The sequence below is a fragment of the Trichoplax adhaerens genome, genomic scaffold (genome assembly GCF_000150275.1).
Source record: "Trichoplax adhaerens TRIADscaffold_2 genomic scaffold, whole genome shotgun sequence".
Lineage (NCBI taxonomy): Eukaryota > Metazoa > Placozoa > Uniplacotomia > Trichoplacea > Trichoplacidae > Trichoplax > Trichoplax adhaerens.
The window spans coordinates 4,281,001-4,302,651 of NW_002060944.1; the positions used below are offsets into that span (position 1 = coordinate 4,281,001).

The 21,651-nt window shown below is 35.0% G+C and overlaps 3 protein-coding genes across 3 annotated transcripts; 2 read left to right on the forward strand and 1 right to left on the reverse strand.

Moving 5' to 3' along the window:
- Positions 1 to 1,559: 1,559 nt before the first annotated feature.
- TRIADDRAFT_53387 (uncharacterized protein) lies at positions 1,560 to 6,590 on the forward strand (the record flags this gene model as incomplete). The annotated part of the gene is made up of 16 exons (XM_002109362.1): positions 1,560 to 1,602; positions 3,156 to 3,276; positions 3,521 to 3,656; positions 3,836 to 4,014; positions 4,106 to 4,187; positions 4,277 to 4,372; positions 4,464 to 4,528; positions 4,665 to 4,778; positions 4,862 to 4,982; positions 5,082 to 5,156; positions 5,223 to 5,344; positions 5,453 to 5,530; positions 5,690 to 5,746; positions 5,920 to 6,067; positions 6,225 to 6,294; positions 6,415 to 6,590. 16 exons carry the CDS (start codon positions 1,560 to 1,562, stop codon positions 6,588 to 6,590), a joined length of 1,683 nt encoding a protein of 560 aa, XP_002109398.1.
- An 831-nt stretch (positions 6,591 to 7,421) lies between these two features.
- TRIADDRAFT_21001 (uncharacterized protein) lies at positions 7,422 to 14,547 on the reverse strand (the record flags this gene model as incomplete). Its single annotated transcript, XM_002109919.1, has 31 exons — positions 7,422 to 7,719; positions 7,791 to 7,875; positions 7,948 to 8,059; positions 8,149 to 8,284; positions 8,487 to 8,551; positions 8,626 to 8,781; positions 8,873 to 8,994; positions 9,064 to 9,142; positions 9,242 to 9,310; positions 9,414 to 9,518; positions 9,583 to 9,708; positions 9,793 to 9,863; positions 9,943 to 10,022; positions 10,119 to 10,144; positions 10,228 to 10,318; positions 10,383 to 10,459; positions 10,551 to 10,632; positions 10,775 to 10,878; positions 10,964 to 11,088; positions 11,166 to 11,256; positions 11,348 to 11,436; positions 11,509 to 11,617; positions 11,745 to 11,864; positions 11,996 to 12,077; positions 12,243 to 12,340; positions 12,526 to 12,592; positions 12,675 to 12,799; positions 12,906 to 12,932; positions 13,022 to 13,098; positions 13,344 to 13,422; positions 14,353 to 14,547. The coding sequence occupies 31 exons, from the start codon at positions 14,545 to 14,547 to the stop codon at positions 7,422 to 7,424; spliced, it is 3,168 nt and encodes a 1,055-aa protein (XP_002109955.1).
- Positions 14,548 to 15,135: 588 nt separating this feature from the next.
- On the forward strand, positions 15,136 to 16,256 carry TRIADDRAFT_21648 (uncharacterized protein; the record flags this gene model as incomplete). The annotated part of the gene is made up of 4 exons (XM_002109363.1): positions 15,136 to 15,376; positions 15,570 to 15,692; positions 15,790 to 15,808; positions 16,178 to 16,256. The coding sequence occupies 4 exons, from the start codon at positions 15,136 to 15,138 to the stop codon at positions 16,254 to 16,256; spliced, it is 462 nt and encodes a 153-aa protein (XP_002109399.1).
- Positions 16,257 to 21,651: the final 5,395 nt, after the last annotated feature.

Sequence of the window (21,651 nt, forward strand, 5' to 3'; positions counted from 1 at the left end):
ACCATTTATGAGGAGTCAGTACATAAAATTCGTTCGTATACTGGCAAAATGTGAGAAATATCGTCAAGATAGTTATGATCCATCTAACTTATGACTTTGATGTAGTTCTGTAGTATAAAATGGATGTAATTTTTATCTGCAAAATATACATTATTATGATATCCAACATCGGTATATCAAATCAAGGACTACAGTACTTTACTAGATAGAAGCCTACCTAGCTCTTGCAAAATCAATGATATAGTATACTGAATCTCGAATAAATAGTGCGTTCGAATACAACAGTGAAAAAGTATGATAGGATTCACGAGCAGTCAGTCAATGATATTTCGATCCGTGGATCGTCATGACTTCATTCCGAAAGTGTGTTTGCAGCATATCTGTAATATCAAGCACCTTTAAATCAAGGATGTTTATGCCTTTCTGGTACCGTCTTTCTGATGCGAAAGAATTGACATTAGAAATAATGCGAACATTGACATGGTCCTGCGTGCTCTGTACTTGATAGGCAGCCATTTTGTCCTTTCCAGCTTTGGTATCCGTGGTTGGGCTACAACAGTTGTGCTGACGTTTGCCTTGTTTCGATCATGTTACTCTAGCACCCAGTACAGTACTAGAAGAAGACCTGAACTACAGTACGTCCAGTCCAGTACAGTACGTGACCAAATGCGTACAGGATTCCAGTCCAGTACAGTACTGTACTTTACAATACTAAGTACGCTGCGTGATGTCAGTGTTTTCCTGTTACTCCAAGTACTGTAAGTACGCACTGTACGGTACAGTACTGTACACTGTACAGTGCGTACAGTACTGTATCTGTATGAGATCTACAGTGCATATGATACAGTATGTACACTGTACAGTGCAGTTGCCTTGTTTCGATCATGTTACTCCAGACCTGAACCGCGTCTAGTCCAGTACAGTACGGTGACCAAATGCGTACAGTATACTGTAGGATTCCACTATACTGTACAATACTAAGTACGCTGGGTGATGTCAGTGTTTTCCTGTTACTCCAAGTACTGTAAGTACGTACTGTACTGTACAGTACTGTACTGTATCTGTATGAGATCTACAGTGCATACAGCTACAGTACATTAAGCACTACTGTACTGTACACTGTACTGCACTAGTGAAAATACGGTACGGTAAAATACAAATTATGGCGGGAACACCATACTCGACAGTAGTATGCAGACTAGTGTACTGGACGTACACCAAGACGAAGACAGACTGTACGCAATACCGTATTACGGTACAGGACCGTGTAACACGTACGCAGCAGCGCACGACTGTTGGAGTACACGTCAGACGTCGACACGAACCTGGACGATTCTTTGACCACTTACTGTCGTCTTGCAAAGTTTCACTGAAATTTATTTCTACCTACAGCATGGAGGATTAAAGGAAAAATCTTTTCAATTCTCGCAAATTTACTCTCCTGTATAAAATAAAATGAATTGTAGCCAAGTTTGTGATGTCATTTTCACACCGCATAAGGTTTCGGTGTTGATTATGATCAAATTACTCTGTGACAATTATTTCGAATATTCCATTCAATGTCGTCGACAACTAAGTTGCCTGATTACAGAGCTCATCGAGGTTAGTCTTTGAATTGTTTTTCCCCTCTTTCACTACTTGCTAACCAATGTTACAATGATATTATACCTTTCATCACTGCAATGTTGAAGTCAAATGCAGCAATACTGCGTGTATTTGTACCTGAATTTATGCTGTATTCTGCTGTAAGATGTTGCACTTTGCATGTCCAACAATTTGGACCCTAGTCTTTCGTTGGGAACTTATTATTGAGAGCATTTTCTCTTACAAGTCCTGCTTTCATGCTGGAATACGCGTATATAATCTACAGGATTGTGCAGTACTTGCTAAATTGCCTTACAAGGACTACTCAGAGAAGATGAGAATGCATGCATACTGTACGGTACAATTAATTGTCTCCTTTGCTCAAGTACACCACTGTAGTAGTCTGAGTCCATTGATATAATGGATGTCGGATTGAATCAAAATTACTTTAGCAGTTTTGCAATGTCCATTGTTACTCTTATTATCATCAGGAATTCAATAAGGCCTGTAACAGACTTTAGTGATATATTACTCCTATTTTGTTGATTTTTATGTTTTCTTAGCCTCGCTGTGCTGCACGTAGTGTTTTGTTTATCAAATTGTAAATTTCGTTTTGATTCTTTTCACATCAGTATAAGTTTTTTTGAACGGTCAAACCCATTCACATACAGTATAAATTACTATGAGTATACTTACTGTATACTTACAGGTATGGCATGTAATATAGTTGATCAATGATAAGCGTTAAGTCACGTTGTTGCCTACTTTGTACTATCAAAATAAACCCTTAACTCTTTATGTGTATACGCGTAGATAGTATTGAAGTAACTAAAAAATAGGCTCTTATTTCCAAGCAAAAATCTTACAAGTTGAAAGTGTAACTGAATACGAGTACAGTGCCTGCTTATGTTTCATTGTTATTGTTAACTATGGAATCTTTTATTGCAATTTATTGACTGGATAGGCTCCACAATTAACCATTACACAAATCCAAGATCGAATAGCAACCTTTGAAGGTGGAGAAGAAGTTATATCGGCGCTATGTCAAAAGTAAAGACAGTATAACAATAGCATTTGCATACTGTATACTCACATAGAAATCAGTACATTTTATAATCCTCTATTTCATTAAGTATTTATTTACTGTTATAAGTATGCAAACACCAAATCTGAATGCTAATATCAGATCTAATTATTGTCATTTCCTTTAAATTTTAAGATTAGATTCTTTGAAAGTTTTGGACTGTATGATCAACTTTTTTTCAGACTTGGATAACTATGTAGGAGAGGGAAAGGAAATTCGGAAAGACAGCTTGTTCGGTATTATATACAATAGTGATTGACAAAAAGTTATACATGATATTTTAATTTCATTCCTGAAAGGTTATTTTTTATCTATAAATTTCAAATATACGAACGTAGTCCGATAAAGATTGGACATTTTTCTACATACAGGCGTTGGATAGCTGATGTTCTTAAATAAATTTGCAAGAGATATTGTCATCTATTTCTCCGTGGATTACGCACGTGTAATTTTAATGTTTCAAACTGTTGATGTTTGCTTCGTGCAGGGATTTATGTACGCCACATGTCAGTGGAGTTTCAAAAGAAGGATTTTACACAAACTTATGAGTTAAGAAATCATATTTGCACTTTTAAACACAGTGCAATGGATGAAGTAGAATCGATTGAGTGAGTAATTGCCGCTAATAATTTTATTTATAGATAAATAAATCTCAATGTGGATAGATTAATTCTTGTTATAATCCTTAAATTTGTAAATTGATACTTGTCGTTCCAACGGGGCTGTTATTATAACGACTATTGCTTACTGGAATAACTGTACATTTTATCTCGTTTATAAAATGAAGTACAAAAGTCCGTGCATAGATATGTAAAATTTTATTTTTATATTTACGTTATTATAAATGCTTAGGTACAAACCATCAGCTGAATTGATAAATGATCAGATACGATTATTAGACACTATGGAATCTCAAGCAGTATCTCCGCAACTGCTTCATGGCTATATAGAAAAAATTTTAAAAAATAGCCCTAACCAGCCCCAAATGGTAACGTGCTGTCAATTCATAGCAGTAACATCATTAGCGTAAGACTAATCGTAGTTCTATTTGGTAATAATTGATGATGCGTGCTTGGTCAGCACTGCAGTAGTAACATGTAGATTAATGAACTACCCAAAGTCGTATGAGAATGATGCTAATACGCACTCCTTGCAATTTCATTGCAGCTTTTCGCCAAATACCTCAATTACATGAGATGCAAAGAATACGTTCAAGCAATCAATTGTCTACATCATTATTTTGAAGAAATGGACTTTCGTAGTACCACTAATGAACAAAAGCTGAAAAAGCGATTTTGTTACTTTCCACTAAATTTAGCCATACTTCATTGTTTATTAGGACACAAGTGAGTGTGTTGATTTCTCACTTCTACTCCCTATAAAATTGTAAATTAAACGAATAGAATATTGACATGCGAGATAATTCTATTATTGTAGTGCCGAGGCTATACATGCATTAACTGAGGCAATTAGACTTGCACAAGAGGGAAGTGATCAAGAATGCTTACTGCATGCTATCGTAAGCATATACGGTTGTAAATTGAATGTAACAGTAGATAAAGAATGTGATGTAGCTAACTGATAGTAATTTATATATTTGTTATTTAGCATTGGTTATACTGGATAAAGAAAGAGGAGCATTCTACCGAATCATTAACATTATTAAATCAATTAATGAAACTGAGTGAAAATGTATCCTCTAAGGTTCCGTATGCCATTATCATTTTATGCGGTGAAAATAACTTCATGCTTATTTTAAGAGTACAATGTACTAATCGATACTATTTTACAACAGATAAGTGGCTACGCTGCATTAAATACAATCAGAGAAGAAGTCTTAAAAGGAAATGAACCTTCTGGGTATAAAAACATTTATAATAATTGATTATTACTAACTTTGACTCTGGTTATAATCAAGGCCTAACTTAAACATGTGATATTGATATCAATTTTCATCAAGGTACGATCCATAAAATATTTACGCATTATATTATAGGATATTTTATAGACTAACAACGGATGATGCTCTGATTTCCCAGTCGTCACTTAATGACTTATCTCCGACTTTATTTGCGGAAATTGCCGCAATATGGAGTCACTATGGTATAAAGTTAGTAATATTAACGCTTTAAAGTATCTATAGTGGACAGTATATGAAAAACCTAATTTTATAAAATAATATCGCCACTATAGTTCATTAGTTGTACTACATTGCCAGCTATTGTTGGGAGGTTTCACAAATGAAGATAAGCGCCTGAACGATGAGATTATTGGATTACAATTTTGCAAATTGTCTTCTTATTTTGAGAAAGAGGTATATGCAAAATCTTTTACTCAGCTACAGATCGATATATATACGCACATTATTGAGTGGGTGTTATAAGGACTTATATTGAAGTACATGTAATTTTAGGGATATCCTAGCGTTGCAATGAAAATTCTCGATTACGCCTTAACAATATTTCCTGAGCACACCGAACAAGCGGAAGTATGAAAATCTATAACGATTGATCAATTCTGTTGCATGTGTAGTAACTGGAACTATTTCGAAAAGCTATTAGAGATATCTAAGAAGAAATTAGCCTTTGAAAATGCACTAATGAAAGGTGAAATTTCTTTGGCTAAAGCATTATCGACGGAACTTGCTACGACTGATAGCCTGGAATTTAGCTACAGGTTTTTAGTATCGTATTTGGACAGTTAATCCTTATATATCTAATACTCTGGTCGAACTGCGATGTAAGAAATTAATTTATTGACGCTAACATTTTCGCCTATCCATAGTCGAGCAATTATCATGAAAGAAACGAATCAGTTTGCGGAAGCTTGTAATCTTCTTTACAAAATGTTGCAAGATGCGGAGTATGTACTAGATATCCTGTTCATTTTGCAATGATGATACTTAACTAGATAAAGACAAGTTTGAAGTAATCTTGTTTTGCAAAAACTTTACGCCTAAGTAGTCCTGATATTGCCTGTTCTTGCTATCAACTCTGTTACTAATTCAAACTAATTCTGCAGTGAGGACAAAGTTATACTCAGGAACAAATTAATAACATTACCTCAGCATAGAATCAGGTAAAAACTAAAACTTAGCGATGAGATTTATTTAGGCTACAAAGCCTTAGTTTAGATGCATTAGTACACTTTCGGCATTGTATTGAACTCAATGCATTTATTCGCTATTTAAGTTGTAATCCATTGGCCTATATACAATATAGTAGAATAATGAATTAAATATTGTGAAATAGGATATTGCGTTTACTTGGAGAAATTTATCTGGAAAGTAAGCAGCCGTGCAAAGCCATCGAGTATTTCTTACAATCCGTAACCTGTGCTTATTCTTACCATTTGCTTGACAGCATGATTGCATCCATGATAGGACTGGCTGAGGCCCAGGTAATGAACTTCGTCAAATTTTACCTGAATAACGTAAACCTCTATATATCTAGTATCGGTTTACCTAGTTTTATATTGCTTTAAATCTTTAAATTATAACACTTTTTTGAGTGATCGGTATTTATATCTATATTTAATTATAAACTATAATTATTAGTTCTCAATAGGGCTGTCAACAACTGCGCTGGATTTGCTTAATGACATAGCTGTATCAGTTTCCAGTTTCGGTAAATACTCGTATGTACGATTCGTGTGTACTGTACACATCCGACACGTGCAGTGCCGTTCAGGATACAGTTCCATCAGTACCAAAAAATGATAACGCACTTACTTTATACATCTACTAGTATCACCAATTTTGCGAGCTAAGTTTTGGACAATGACGGCTAAGCTCCACTGGAAATTAGCGAACAGGAGATTACCTCTGAGACACATCTTAAATCTGCTAGATCATGCGGGTACTATATTTGAAAGTAGGAACTATTATTTCGGCCTGAGAGAGGTCTTCTATATGAAGGTATGAAGCCTTTTGTAGGTTACTGTATTATGTATAGATTAAGTTGAAGACTGTTTTTGTAGGCAATGATATACAACGAACTTGACTGTCAGGAAGATCGAAATAAATGCGCCAAGCAACTTCTTAATCTCACTGACTATTTAAATAGTGCAAGCATATGATCATCTTACATTGAAAGTGTGATTATATATCTATATTTAATCCTTGTATAAAATTGTATTACAGAATTTTAGCTATTCGCTCTGCAAATTACTTTTGTATAAATGTAGCTTACTGTCTGTACCCTAGCGTTTACTACGATTTTCATTCATACTCGATGATAAAAGGGTTTGATTATTACCGGGATTAAAGTATGATTTTTTTTTATTTTGTATATCTGGCATAAAATTTTCATATGTTCCGCTCTGTGCAAAGAGGCTTGAGTGTAGTATTACTAGTATACCTACAGTATCTACAGTTTCAAACTGTTTTCCTCATTTTTAGGATACTTCAAGTTATATACTCAAATACTATAGATATACTGTACCATGTAAAAAATGACAAAATCAGATAAAATAACCCGTTGATGATACGTTCGTATATATTAAAATTATTCTATTATTTTGAAAACTTGAATTGCCTTTTCAAGCTTTTGCAACTCCACTTGTATTTGAGATACCTGCAAATAATCATTAAATTTGCAACTTGTTTAGTTACTACCTCACTTAAGGATATTTTAATACACTTCAGTTATGTTTAAGTACTGAAGCTTTTAGTACCTTTTCTGCGTTTAAGGCTTTAACGTTTTCTGGTACCTAATAATAAATGGTATAGAAATTATATTAAAAGCAATAACCCCTATTCTCGGTAGATTATGTAGCATGTACGAACAATATTTTTCGTGACTGTCAACAATGGGTATCTGCCTTGCCTTGGTTGATTATTATCAAAGCTTACCTTGTCGTAGTTGTCACTCTGAGTAGATTCTTGCAACTTTTGCAACTGTTCATTTAGCCTACTTTGCTTAGTACTAAGCTTAGATAATTCCTTCTGAACATCTATAATCCCCCTGAGCATAACGTGAACTTCACACTTATCTGATACAGTGCTAATAGCACAACCTGGTGGTGTATCACCAGTCGTGATCACGGACAAGCTGAACAAATCAAAGCAGTCATCAGCTGTCATTAGTTGTCGAAAGCAATGGCAAGGTTATCATTAACTTACTTAGATGAATAGCTCAATGTAGTTATTTCTTGACGGTATTTCGAGACAGTAGAAGCGATTTCCTCGTTTGTACATTTAACAAAAACTAATGAAAGAGATGCAGTTAAGCAAAAAGAGCGATGAAGTCTACTATGGTAGCTACTGCTTCTATACTTACTATCGGTTTTTGTTTTATTGGTTTGATATTCCGTACGAATAGAACGAACAACACGCGCAACTTCTTGGCAAAGGTTAACTTCATCTTCAATGTTCGTATTCCTCCAAGATAACTATGTGAGTATTAGGAGACGTTTAGTAATGACTTATTTATATAATCTTAAGTAATACATATAAAACAGCAAAAATATTTGATAATTACATTTTCGGGATATCTCGCGACGGAGATACTCGGCGGCGAATCCTTGGTTCTATTAGGTAAGCGCTGCCAAAGTTCTTCAGTGACAAACGGCATACATGGATGAAGTAGGCGAAGACCATGATCTAAACAAATGTATCTGCACAAGAATTAATGAGTTAAGCAAATAATAGGAGGGTATATTTCTACCAAAGACCTGAACTTCATTAAAAGCTTTATACATGAAGCATTCCAGATCATTCGGTAATTTAATGATTTTGAATTAAGTGCGGTATTTAGAAATTTGACACTTAATATCAGATAGCAAATTGGAAAAGATGAAATGGTCTATTTTTGGATACAGTACATTTCGAGCAATGTTTTGAGCTTCTTTGTTTGAATTCTGGAAAACTGGCTTCAAACATTCCTTGTAATGCCAAAACAGATTTTTTAAGTAATGTCCTCATTAAAGATCTATTACATATTTATTTTATTACTTACAATGTAGACATCGCAAAGATCGTACCACCAAAAGTTATATATAGCCGTAGTCATATCTTGAAATATGTACGTTTCAAAGCCCATATTGCAAACATCAGTGGCCATACTGAGTCGATTAAGGATCCATTGATCTATTAAGGATGCTTTCGTAAAGTCCTGCAAATGACAAGGTGGTAGAATTTTAGACCGATATAATAACTCTTGACTGAATAGTCTATCGAATCAGCTTCTTATGTATTATATATACTTGAGTTGAAGGGATAAAGTCATTTCCAATGACACTTAGAGCGAATTTCGTTGCATTCCAAATTTTATTGCAAAACTTCCGGTACCCCCAGGTACGTCCTACATCAAGATTGATATCTCTACCTAATTCAGTTAAGAGAAAAAGAGTAAGCTTTGATTAAACAACAATCACTAAATTGACCGTTTTAATACCTTGGGAAGAATAAGCCAAAAGAGTAAATCTTAGAGCATCTGCACCACATTCTGGAATGCCTTGAGGGAAGTCTTCTTTCTAAATTTTTAGATTATTTGTTAAGCGCGGCAGTAACGATCCGAGAAATACAGTACTTTGGAACTAGCTTGCGTAAACAATTTCTATTTCATTGATTACCTGGCCCTGTATAGCCTTAGCTATCTCCTTTTTATCCAAATTTGAATTTCTTAATTGTTCATGCAAATCCTTAAGATAGTTATTTCACGAGTTGCAGTTAATATATCGTACTATGCACTTTCTTCAGCAGTATGAAAGTATAAAATATATCTCGTTGTATATTAATCGTAACCTCTAAACCTATCCCTGAGATAACATCCAAAGGATCAATAATATTGCCTAGTGATTTGCTCATTTTTCTTCCATGTGCATCACGGACAATCGCATGCAAGTAAATCTATAAGCATGTATATTGATTATTTTCATGGAAGAATTCTCAATCTATTATATATACTAATTACTTCTTTAAAAGGTACATCTCCCATTAGCTTCATTCCAAAGAATACCATTCTTGCAACCCAAAAGAAAAGTATATCATGCCCAGTTTCAAGAAGGCTACCAGGATAAAATGTCTTAAGATCTAGAGTCTAATAATATGCACAAAGTTACTTTTACACAACAAGTACAGTAGTATATTATGCATAAATAATCTGATAACAGCAAGTTTTAACCTCATTTGGCCAACCGAATATTGCAAATGGGAAAAGTGCAGCTGAAAACCATGTATCGAGTACGTCTTCATCTACAGTCAATTAGAATAGTAATGTAAGTATCTGTGTAGAATAGGAAAGACTCAAATGCTAGGAAATAAGAAAAGGGACCTTGTTTAAGGGTGATCTTCTCTTTTGGACAGTTAAAACGATTGACAGCTTTATTCATAGCTTCATCTTCATTGTGGGCACTAAAAAATTTAACACACATCGCACAATTTAAATATTACAAATTAATCAAACTTTGTAATAAATATCTTTAGTATTATCTGTATCATAAGTAAAACCTGATCCAAAAATGATTGTCAGCATCCTGTAGGCACATGACAGTAACAAATAAGAGCATAATTAAGATAAATTACGCATTAATTTATGCAAATGATAATACTGCCTTACAGATCCATTTTTTACATCAGGATCATTAATAGTAACGAAATAAGCAGGAATTCTATGGCCCCACCACAATTGACGAGAAATACACCAGTCTCTACAAAATATTGTGTTTGAACTTATTTCTTAGCCCAGTTAAAGTGCAGAATAAACTTTTTTACCTAATATTATCAAGCCATTGAAACCATGTCTTTTCAAACATGTTTGGAATTATTTTTATTCTTCCGTCTCGAACAGCCTATTTTACAGTGATATTCATCAGGTAATGCGTACTGTATAGTGCACACTCTACATCAGATATTCGATATTATTAATTTGTTATCGTTAACCTTAGCAGCATTTAAAGCCATATCATCACATTTGCAGTACCATTGAGGTTTTAGTAACGGTTCAATGATATCTTTGGAACGACTATCGACAACCAAATTAAATTAAAATTAAAGCTTGCATAATAAGTTATATCACAGCAATACCATTACGTTATGTTAACTAAAATCATACAAACATGGATTATTTATTTGATCTTTTCACGAGCGCATGAATATCGAGGTACCTGCAAATAGGGACGACCATAGGATTTTCCTTTGTTTCTATATAAAGACCTTTTTCTTTTAGAGCTTCGAGTACCGCTTTACGGGCGTCAAATCGCTTCATTCCCTACAATGGATTATAAAAGTAAGAAATTATTGATGTGACAAGTAGATAGCTATTAAGCAGAAATGCACAGAGATGATATCAGTACCTTGAATTGCGGGCAAGCATCCGTTATCATTCCATTTTCATCGATCGTCTCAATAAATGGTAGATTATGACGCTTTCCACACTCATAATCATTCTGGTCATGAGCAGGAGTAATTTTAACGGCTCCTGTGAGGATTAATTTAATGAGAATTTGTGAATACTAGTATTCCTTGTTATATAAAAGATCTATTACACTTGCTTACCTGTACCAAATGACATTTCTACAAAATCATCAAAAACGATGGGCATTCGTCTATCAGCAAATGGATGCAAAACGTACTTTCCTCGGAGGTGCTATTTCATGCAATTCGATTTTATTAATATAAGTATACTAATCATATAATTAAAGATAGCTAATATTCTGCATGCACTTTTATTAGCTTACACTGTAACGCTCATCTTTGGGATGAACTGCAACTGCAGTATCCCCAAGCATAGTTTCAATACGCGTCGTTGCAACGATCAGTCGTTCATCTAGTGATATATAATTCGAACGTTACTCTGTAATCAATAGTCCAATTTTATCTACTAAATTATTGAAATTACCAGAATCCTCGACTGGATAAGCAAACAATACTAAAACACCAAATTCTACTTTTTCATCGTATCCTGGAACACTTAGTAAAGTACGACCCGTTAGTTCTCTCTTATCAACCTGCAAGTGGGCACATGAAAGTAAACAGGGAAAGATTATAACTTACTGCGTTATATCATATTGGTTACAAAGGTTGTAGTCAGTATATAAATCCAATTTATAAATTAATGTAGATATTACACTCTACCTCTATATCAGCGATCGCAGAGCGCAAGATACACGACCAGTTTACTAATCTTAGGTTCCTATAAATTACTCCTTCATCATGAAGGCGTATGAATGCTTCCTTAACAGCCCTGCAGCAATTCTGAATATAGAACAATAATAATTACGAAAATTACCATACTCACTAATATTATAGACGAAGTTATTTAACTTTTAAATTAAGTATAGTTTTATTAATTGCTAATTAGGATAATCTTAACAGTAGTAGCTTACATCATCCATTGAAAAGAATGCTCTATCCCAGTCAGCAGAAGCAGCTAGACATTTTATTTGTTCATAGATTCTTCCTCCCTTTCTGTTTACGATAATAGATAAGTCTTACTTAAATAGTGCAACCGTAATACAGAAGAAATACATAGAGCATAGCTAATAAATATGATTGGGATTTAATAACTAAGTGAAAGATATTCGAATTGATCGCAAAATTAAAAACCCGGAGTGTCTTTTAATAGATACTTACTCATGTTTATATTTCCAGACTTCTTCCAGAAATTTTTCTCTTCCAATGTCATGTCTTGTAAGTTTACGTTCACGCCATAATTTTTTTTCCACTACGACCTGCGGTATTAATTTCTTATGTTAGTAATACAATTGATAACTTCCTTAACGATTGCTAATCGATATATCGCTTATACAAACAAGCCAAGCGAATAGATTGGGTACACTTATCAGAAACTAGTAATTATTCTAGCAATATCTGTACATTATTATAACTCATTTTTTTTGTAGTTATACATACGTACTTGTGTAGCTATGCCGGCATGATCACATCCTGGATTCCAGAGAGTTCTTTGACCTTTCATCCTACGCCTATTACATTCAGTTCAATCGTAAATTTAATTTGACAATCAAGTCATTACGGGGTTTCGGAAATTTTTTAAGTACAAATTACCATCTTGTTATACAGTCTTCAACTGAGCACATTAGCGCATGGCCCAGATGTAGAGAACCAGTAACGTTCGGTGGAGGTATACAGATCATAAAATTTCCCCCAGGAACAGGAGTCGATACATCTCCCTACACAACAGTCGATAATCCTCCTTAAATAACTGTATTTTTCATTACGCTTGCAAAGATATCGTATAGCAGTTTGCAGTTGCTCATATTACAATTTTTAACTTACAGTATAATACTCCGGCTTGAAAAAGCCCTAGAATGGACAATAATAATCGTTAAGATCAAATAGGGTATCTTGAAATGACAATCTCAACATAGGCAATCCAATGCAGTATATTTTACCTCCTTCATCCACCATGTATACCATGCGGCTTCTACATAAGCTGGGCTGTAACTATCTGGGAGAGATCTAGTGATATCTATGCGGGGTAGTTTTATTAAGAAGTATTATTAAAGTATTAACGATAGCTCAGTCATGAAATGCGATGGCGTTTCATTTCGACATTTGCTATCAAATCTATTTCGATACAAGTATCTAAACCATCATTGCAGCTACTATAGGTATTTATATCTCTCCTTTTTAGTGCATTACGATGAAACTATATAAGTTTACAAAATGGTCTAAGTAGACGCTATCATGATAATTGTAATCATTGCATAATACCTTTCTTTTCGCCTGGTTTAGTATCAATATCGTAAGAAATTTTAGTAACTTCTCTCTTCTTAGTAGGCTTTGCAGTATTCTTTAGCGCATTGGTTCATAGATGACATAAAACATTATAAATTATGTAATTAGAGTATGAATTAAACGTGAGCAAAAGCCTTAGGCCTTGGTTTGGAGTAATATTTCAAGTGCCATAAGATAATGTATCCATAGATGAGTTAAGCTGTATACGCTCATATCACAAAACGAATGAAATACTCTCCACTTACAACGTATCCTACTCCAAATTATGTATATTATTTTAGTCGCAATTATAATACTGTATAATAGATGGATTACATTATAAGTTCGTTTGAATGACATGATGCAATACGACGTCAACATATCTTACTCCTTGTATACTGTTTTAGTGCGCAATAATCATAGATGATTTACTGTATATTACAAGCTGGTATATTATTTTAGTGCGTAGTTATGATGGAGAATTACTTTGTACAGTATTATAAGCTCGTTTGAATGACATGATACAAAACGACGTCAACATATCTTAATCCATGTATATTGTTTTAGTACGCAATAATCATAGATGATTTACTGTATATTATAAGCTGGTATATTATTTTAGTGTGTAGTTATGATAGAAGAATTACTTTGTACAGTATTATAAGCTCGTTTGAATGACATGATGCAACACGACGTCATTCACAAGCGACTACGTGGTTTTTCCGCGTTGAGATTCAATTGGTAAATATTATATGTCTGTTTTAAGATATCTTGAACTCTATAGAATGATAGCATAAGCAAGGATGCAAGGGTAAAAACAGCTCATTGATTGACTAATTCAGAAATTGATGTGCAACCGTCCATGAAAATAGTTGCCATTTATGTTATAGTAAAGTGCAGAACAGTATTCACTCAAGTCCGTAGAATCGATTGGTGTAATAGGGAATTTTCTATTCTAGCTTATTCGTATTCTAGCAGAATACCGTACAGTTCATTTTTTTTTTACCTTGCTATCGCCTCCCTGCTTCGTTGCAGCTTGTTGCTTCCCCTGCTTCTTAGCAAATTTTTCTAATTTAGCTTTTCTTTTGGCTTCCTTTTCTGCTTCCTTTTTTAACTGTGCAGCGGATTTTTCTTTCTTGCCAGTAGTGTCTGCAGCACCTGGTTTAGTGCCACTAGAGTTAGGGCTAGTTTCTGGCTCCATTCAATATCAACAACACCGCAGTAAGATCTTGGATAAAAATACGCTAGACCAATTTAGATATTAGTATCCTGTGATATTTTAGACCTAGAAATGTCTTTGAAATCAAATTGTTGCTGAACAATTTCACTGAGACTAAGCTTGAAGTTCGTCGTCACCTTGGTATGTGACTCTCCTTCGGTCTCCTTGACTCCTCTCCTCGTCTTAGTGTAAGAACACTTGGTAGTCCTTTTAATGCCTGCGATTTATACAGTACCGTACCGTGCCGTACCGTACAGTACAGTACTGTGTTACAGTACATTTTTACAGTGCATCGTACTGTAAACGAAAGGCCTTAGAATGACCGTGCGAGGTATGACAGCAACGTTAAATGCATGGACTACGAACAATACCCAGTCGTCTATAGTGTATAGTAATACGTTTTAGTGATGCCGTGGAGTAAAATAGACAGAGGGTAGACTGCATGCATGGACTACACCCCTTCAACACCGTACGGCGGAGTGACCATCACTAAAAAGTAATTACACCATTCTCGCCATTCTGCAGTCTGTGCACTGGATCTCTAGCGTTGGCAATTGCAACGGATAAAAAATGTCGGATCAAAACTCACTGCCAGAAGGCTGGATAACCCGAGAATCACGCAGCACCGGCAAAATATATTACTATAATACTTTAACCAATCAAAGTCAATGGGAACCACCAACGGATGCATCGGAAGACAAGGTTCGTGCCTCACATCTGCTAGTAAAACATAACGAATCTCGCAGGCCTTCATCATGGCGTCAAAATGAAATTACTCGCTCCAAAGATGATGCATTAAAATTGATACAGGGTAAATTTGATTTCAACTAGCCTACAATTATTGCAATCACTTCTTTAGGCTGTAAAAGTAGAATCAATGACTAGACTAATGCGCTTGATCCTAAAATGATTGTTGATTCTACGCTAGAGTATTGCTGTCTTGTGACAGTTGGCCAAATATAGTACAGTAGTATTGAACATTCTGTACTACAATATTGTTGTAGAGTACCGAAAGAAAATCGTAGGCGGTGAGATTACCTTAGGTCAATTGGCGCTCGAAATGAGTGATTGTAGCAGTGCAAGGAAAGAAGGCGATTTAGGATTCTTTGGTCGAGGTCAGATGCAAAGTAAGTCCCAATATTTCACACTATATTGAAATCGTATTAAAAGATTCATTTTCAATCGGATAACTTTTTCTTTTCTTTTACCCGTATGATACGATAGAGCCATTCGAGGATGCAACGTAAGTATGCGAGTATTTCGTGCAGTATAGCAGTAAATACTGTTTATCAGTTCAATAATGTAATCCCATACAATTCTTGCATATTGTACAGTATTTGCACTCATAGCATTTAGATTCTTTCTTTATCCACCTACAGACATAGAGTGCGGTAGCGCAAAGCTCATGCACTACAGTGATGCCATCAAAGTCTTCTCAATTTTATTAGTTGACCGTTTTCACTCGCACTCCCCTTGATGGGAAAGCCTAGACTAGACTACTGCTTCATTTTTAGTATTGAATTTCACTAATCAAACTTGATGCAATGAAATAGACTTGATCTCACAGACTGAAGCGCTTACTCATAGATGTTTTTTCTCGTCCTATGTTTAGGTACGCTTTGCAGATTGGAGAATTGAGTGAACCAGTTTTTACTGACTCCGGTATCCATATCATTCTAAGAACGGGATAAGGCCTCTTTTGCAATATTTGCCAGCCTAGTTATAATATGGTATTGCGATATTTTCTATGAAATATTGTGCAGTAACCTCATGCGAAGCTATGGTCATTTGTAGAGATTTTAGAGTACAGCATGTGCTTTCAGCAATAAATGTAGCTAGTGTATGATCTTACTAACAGCTTATGAATGACCAAGTCTCAGCGAGTCATTTCGAACGCTGTTGTAGCAATAAATGCCGGAGTGCATCAACAGTGATCGTGCTTGATTTTGAGTGGACGCTCTTTGTATGTACATTTATGATGCTAGCACTGATGTGCAAGATTACATTTTTATACAGCTAATAACTTGATATTGTTATGACTCCGTTTTGGAAAAACTTTTTTAACACACTGAACCCGGTTTTCATTTAGCAAATATACCTGGTTATACCCACTTTCGAATGTGGCCGAATTGGAAACCATCATAACATATCATTGTTTCTGAGTTTATAAATTTTTAGTACACGAATGAATTACTTTGCATAGTAGTCAATTTTCCCTAAATGCTACATGCTCGCTGATAGTAAAACGTAGTGCTACAATATCTTGATTAAATTTGCTTACCGTTGTTATCAGTGAAATGAATTCAACTTTGTCATAATTGAAGTCCTTGCTCACTAAGTCTAAGAGTAGCATATTTATTTATAAAATTAATTACTGTCCTCTGGTATGAAAATATTGTTACAATAAAGTTTTGATTATATCTTCACAAGCGATGCTTCATTATTTTTTGTATTCAAGTTAAAAATTAAGATCGAAAAGGGCATTAAGTATATCAAGGCACTTTTTGCGCTGTCAACATGCTATCTTCTGATTTTCAGCAATTTTTGGACAAGGTCATACCGGAAAGATCATTATACCATGGATCTTTCATGATTTCTTAACAGTAGATTAGCATTTTCATAATTATACAGATGCTAATTTAGTAGACTGTCATATTATTGCATAAAACGAGCGCATATCCAGTAATTCAGTTGGACATTATCGTTGATCCAGTCGAAGCTAAATGCATTAGCTTGTAGATCTTGTAAAGGTATACGCAGACATTAACAACATGGTTGCAATCGTTTTAGAGATTACGATCTTACGTGTTTGCTTTCAATTGTCGAGACGAATCAAATTATTGACATTTTAGGTACGTAAATAAATGCAATTCTAGAATGTAACTGATAGTGACATACTGTATACTACTTTAAACGAATAGACGCAAAGTATGGCGTAACTACAGTACAGTAAAGCAGGGAGGGGTATTTTAAACCTGGTGATTGTATTAACATTAAAGACGCAATAAAGTGTCAATTAATTACATAATTTACGATTTAATAGATTATTTTCCGTCTTTCATTTATAGCAACTATATTAGTTGCACGAAATACAGTATATGGTATATACGAAATGAATAAAACATTAAAAATTCTAGATGTTTACTGAAAACATATGATAGCCGGAATATGTGGCATCGCCGCCCCTTATCTCAGCTGTGATAATAATTTACATTTTCATTATATTACATAAACTAGCTCGCACTTTATAGACTTTTCATTACAAATTGATCCAAAGTCAGGTTATCAATAACTTGAGTTATTCGTCTTCAGTACTGTTTTCCTTTAATTCGGTATCTTCTTCAACACTGTTCTCTTTTACGCTGGTTTCTTCAATATTTTCATCTACGTCGTCTTCCTCCTCTTCCTCTTCCTCTTCATCATCATCATCATCATCATCGTCATCATCATCATCATCATTATCATTATCATCGTCATCATCATCATTATTATCATTATTATCATCATCCTCATCAGCTTCCTTTTCGTCTAAGATGAAGATATTTAACCATATTCGTAAGATCAGGTAATGATAATTAATCAGAATTCGAAGTTGATAGCTAATATACTGTATTAAGTAGGCTGTGAATTAACCTTGGTCCTCTGCTTTTGATATCTCTTTCATACGCTTTTTATCCGCAGCCGCCTCCTTTTTCCCTTTCTGCTCCTTTCTGAAAACTTTAGTTATGTAGAAACTTAGCACATTGCTTGTTCATTTTAATATTGTCAGTATTTAGTAACACGAATACTTTTTCAAAATTTGTATGTGCTTATTCAGTCCGACCTTCAAATGCAAGCTATCATAACAAGAACTTATCAAGATGCGTCTTTATTTCTAACCTTCTAGATATTCTCTCAATTTAGGAATAAACTCTTCAAATTCCATGTCTTCCAGAGCTGCGAAGATATCAGGAGCCCCAAGGGTCTTTCGCTTGGCTTTTAAAGCAAAGTTATTCGCACTATCGGTAGAGTCATTCGTTAAGGGTAGGTAACCCGATGAACTCACATTACAATAACGATATCAATACCGACAAAGAGCAACTTCATCCTGATATTTCATAAACGATTTTGACTTAATAACTCGCTCATCAGCTATATTAATACTAAGCATATTGAACTAAACATAGGAACAAAAATCTATCAAGTTTGTTTGATATCGGTGATATTCTTGACATGTAAATTTACTGTGTAATAGATCTAGATTCTTTTCCTTTACATTACCGCAATTATGTCGAAAAGCTAGCACAGGCAAGTTTATACCGTACATCGAAATTATGGTGTAGTCACAACGTTATTGTATCTGCTAGTGATACTTTACTACCGTAAGTCCTAAGTCCAGATACAATTACCATATCCAGTATAGGCACTCACTTCATCAAGTGAAATATACATCAATTCCAGGTTTACCTTTGTATCTAGTTTATCTACTAATGCAGTAACGGTAGCAGATTTACAAACAACACTGAACGACTCTATTCTACAGAATAGATAGATTTACTAAGGAAATAATTAATTTGCGCTTCATGACAAACTAAAACTATGCATTAAAACGAATGGAGTACAATAGTTCAGTAATAACGTACAATATCATCAGCATCAATACAAATCTGTGACGTTCATATTTGGATTTATGCAAGGATACCATGATGTTGCATATAATATAAAAATGCTTGCCGCTTTGGAGACAGAAATACGTGCTTCTTTGGAGACATTAACACCATCCGGTAACTGTAAAGAGGAGGAAAGATATTCCATTTTCAAGATGAGCATAATCCATTACGATTACTCCCTTCTATAAACATAGATACTGAATAAACTGCAGGTGATAAGTGACATTTCATTCACCCTTTCATGGCAGAGCAAATTGAGCTATACTGTATATCATTTAGAAGATTTCATGGATAGCTGTAATGTATTACAGTATATACTGCATGTGTAGTTTTATCTTCCAAGTACAGCCATACCAAAAAGTACTTCTCTATCATATGGTCAGTAAAGCTTACCGAATCTTTGATAATTCGAGTTATGACTGCAATAGGTAAATTCAGGTCTTCCGGACGCTCTACCATGTTTTCTGATTTTTATAAAGCTAAAGGACAAAAGAATACAGTAAAATAAGTAAGATTTGACCAACCATAGGGTTTAATCATGCCATGTTTGATATTCTACTTGTAGAATTCAATTGTTGCAACAGTTAGGTAGGTAAGTCCCTCATACTGTACTGCATAGGTATATTAGAAGCGTAGGCAACTTGAACTTTACTGTACAATGCACCTAACTATCTACTGCATGTCCAATATCCATTGTACACTCAATGCAAAACCATAGAAAGATTACGGACATATTTATGGCCTCCAATTCAAACACCTTTGAAGCACAGTAGTGTGCTTTGACTTTATGGCAACCTATGGAAAGAAACTACTGTAGGTATTGAGTACTATCAGTACAAAAGTAGAACGAAGTATGGAAGGTTTCTTTGAAGAAATGAGTCCATGCCCTGTCCTAGCGATATTGCACCATTGAAGAAAGTTTACCAAGGCAAATTGCATGATATGGGTTGTATTTTTTAGGGCTACAATACTACTACATTGAAGAGCTACGGTGGTGCAAATTGCAGGCATAGAACTGTACTGTATCTATCCAGGAACTTTATCCCTACTAGAACCATCATTGGAGATTGACTGTAACATGGGCTACTAGAAAGGTTTTAGGAAGGCCCTAAACTGTCATCACTACCAACAGTAAAATAAACTGATTGAATGATAACAAATGATTATTATTTTGAACTCTAGTTTACAATCGAAATTTCCATGATTTAAAGATATTCTAGGAATAAAATGAGAACAAACTTTGAAAGTAAGTCTTAAAATAGCAATGTTGAATGCTTTATACCGTCAAATAACGCGAGAAAGGTTCCACTTGATGCCTTGATAGCGACCACTTTAGCCTAAGTTCACCGTGTAAGCTGAGATTTTACGCGCGCTCTTTATGAAATGAGCATGTCGGATGCGGTGGTCTTGGACTACAGTACTGCAGTTGATACTGTATCAGTGGACTACAATACGATGCACTGTAATTTGTACTGTAGTGTATTGTACAGTGTACTGTACTGTACACTGTACTGTATTACCGTGCAGTACTAAAAACTTGCGGCCTTTGTTGTTTGCATCATACCGTACAGTACCGTATCTTTTTTATCTCTCGACAAGTTGACTTTATTGAAGGTACGTACTGCAGTATGAGTATCAATCGAACTCTGTATGCTGTCACTAGCTGTAACCACGTAACTATGGTTGACCTCGATGTAGCAAAAGTAAAACCACTAAGACGTTCCATTCACATATGAAAGTACAAGGGAATACTACGCCAATTCAAGCGTGCATGAGCTTTCCTATCACGGTACTTCAACACCACTGTAGGCTCACTCTCTTTTTTCTCACTCCTGTGCTTCACATCCAACAGCGGTGACGTTCCAGTCCTGTACCACCAACTGATACAAGTCGTTGTCGCTGCTTCTCTTTATATAGTCACACTATTAGCCAGTCTGTCACTGTATGATAGTGCCTAGCAGCGTTGGCCATATTTCATTTTGGACTCTTCTATCCTTTATTTCGAAATTGTCATCCTTGCCAGGTAAATTGATTAATTCTACCATTCCAATTGAATGCATCACTTTATACAAGAGGAATACAGACTAACAGCTAGAGTAAAATGTTGAACCACAGTCATGTACAGTACAGTTAGCGATCTTCCATAAAGTCGCAACCTACAGTATAAAATCATAGTAACGATGGCTCCGTCGGACGCTCGCCTATCAACCGGTACAGAGAAGTCAATGTCATCCATCACAATATTAGTGGAGAGGGCAGCCATTATTGGATTGGTACCTAGATAGTCGATAGAAAGGAAAATCATAACAGTATGGCTCTAACGAAATTACCATGGTCAACGATAGACGCTTTAGGATGTGGAAAAACAGCATTGACAAGATAAATTGACATTCAATTTCGATGTTACACAAGACATCGAAACGTCCATATCATCCTA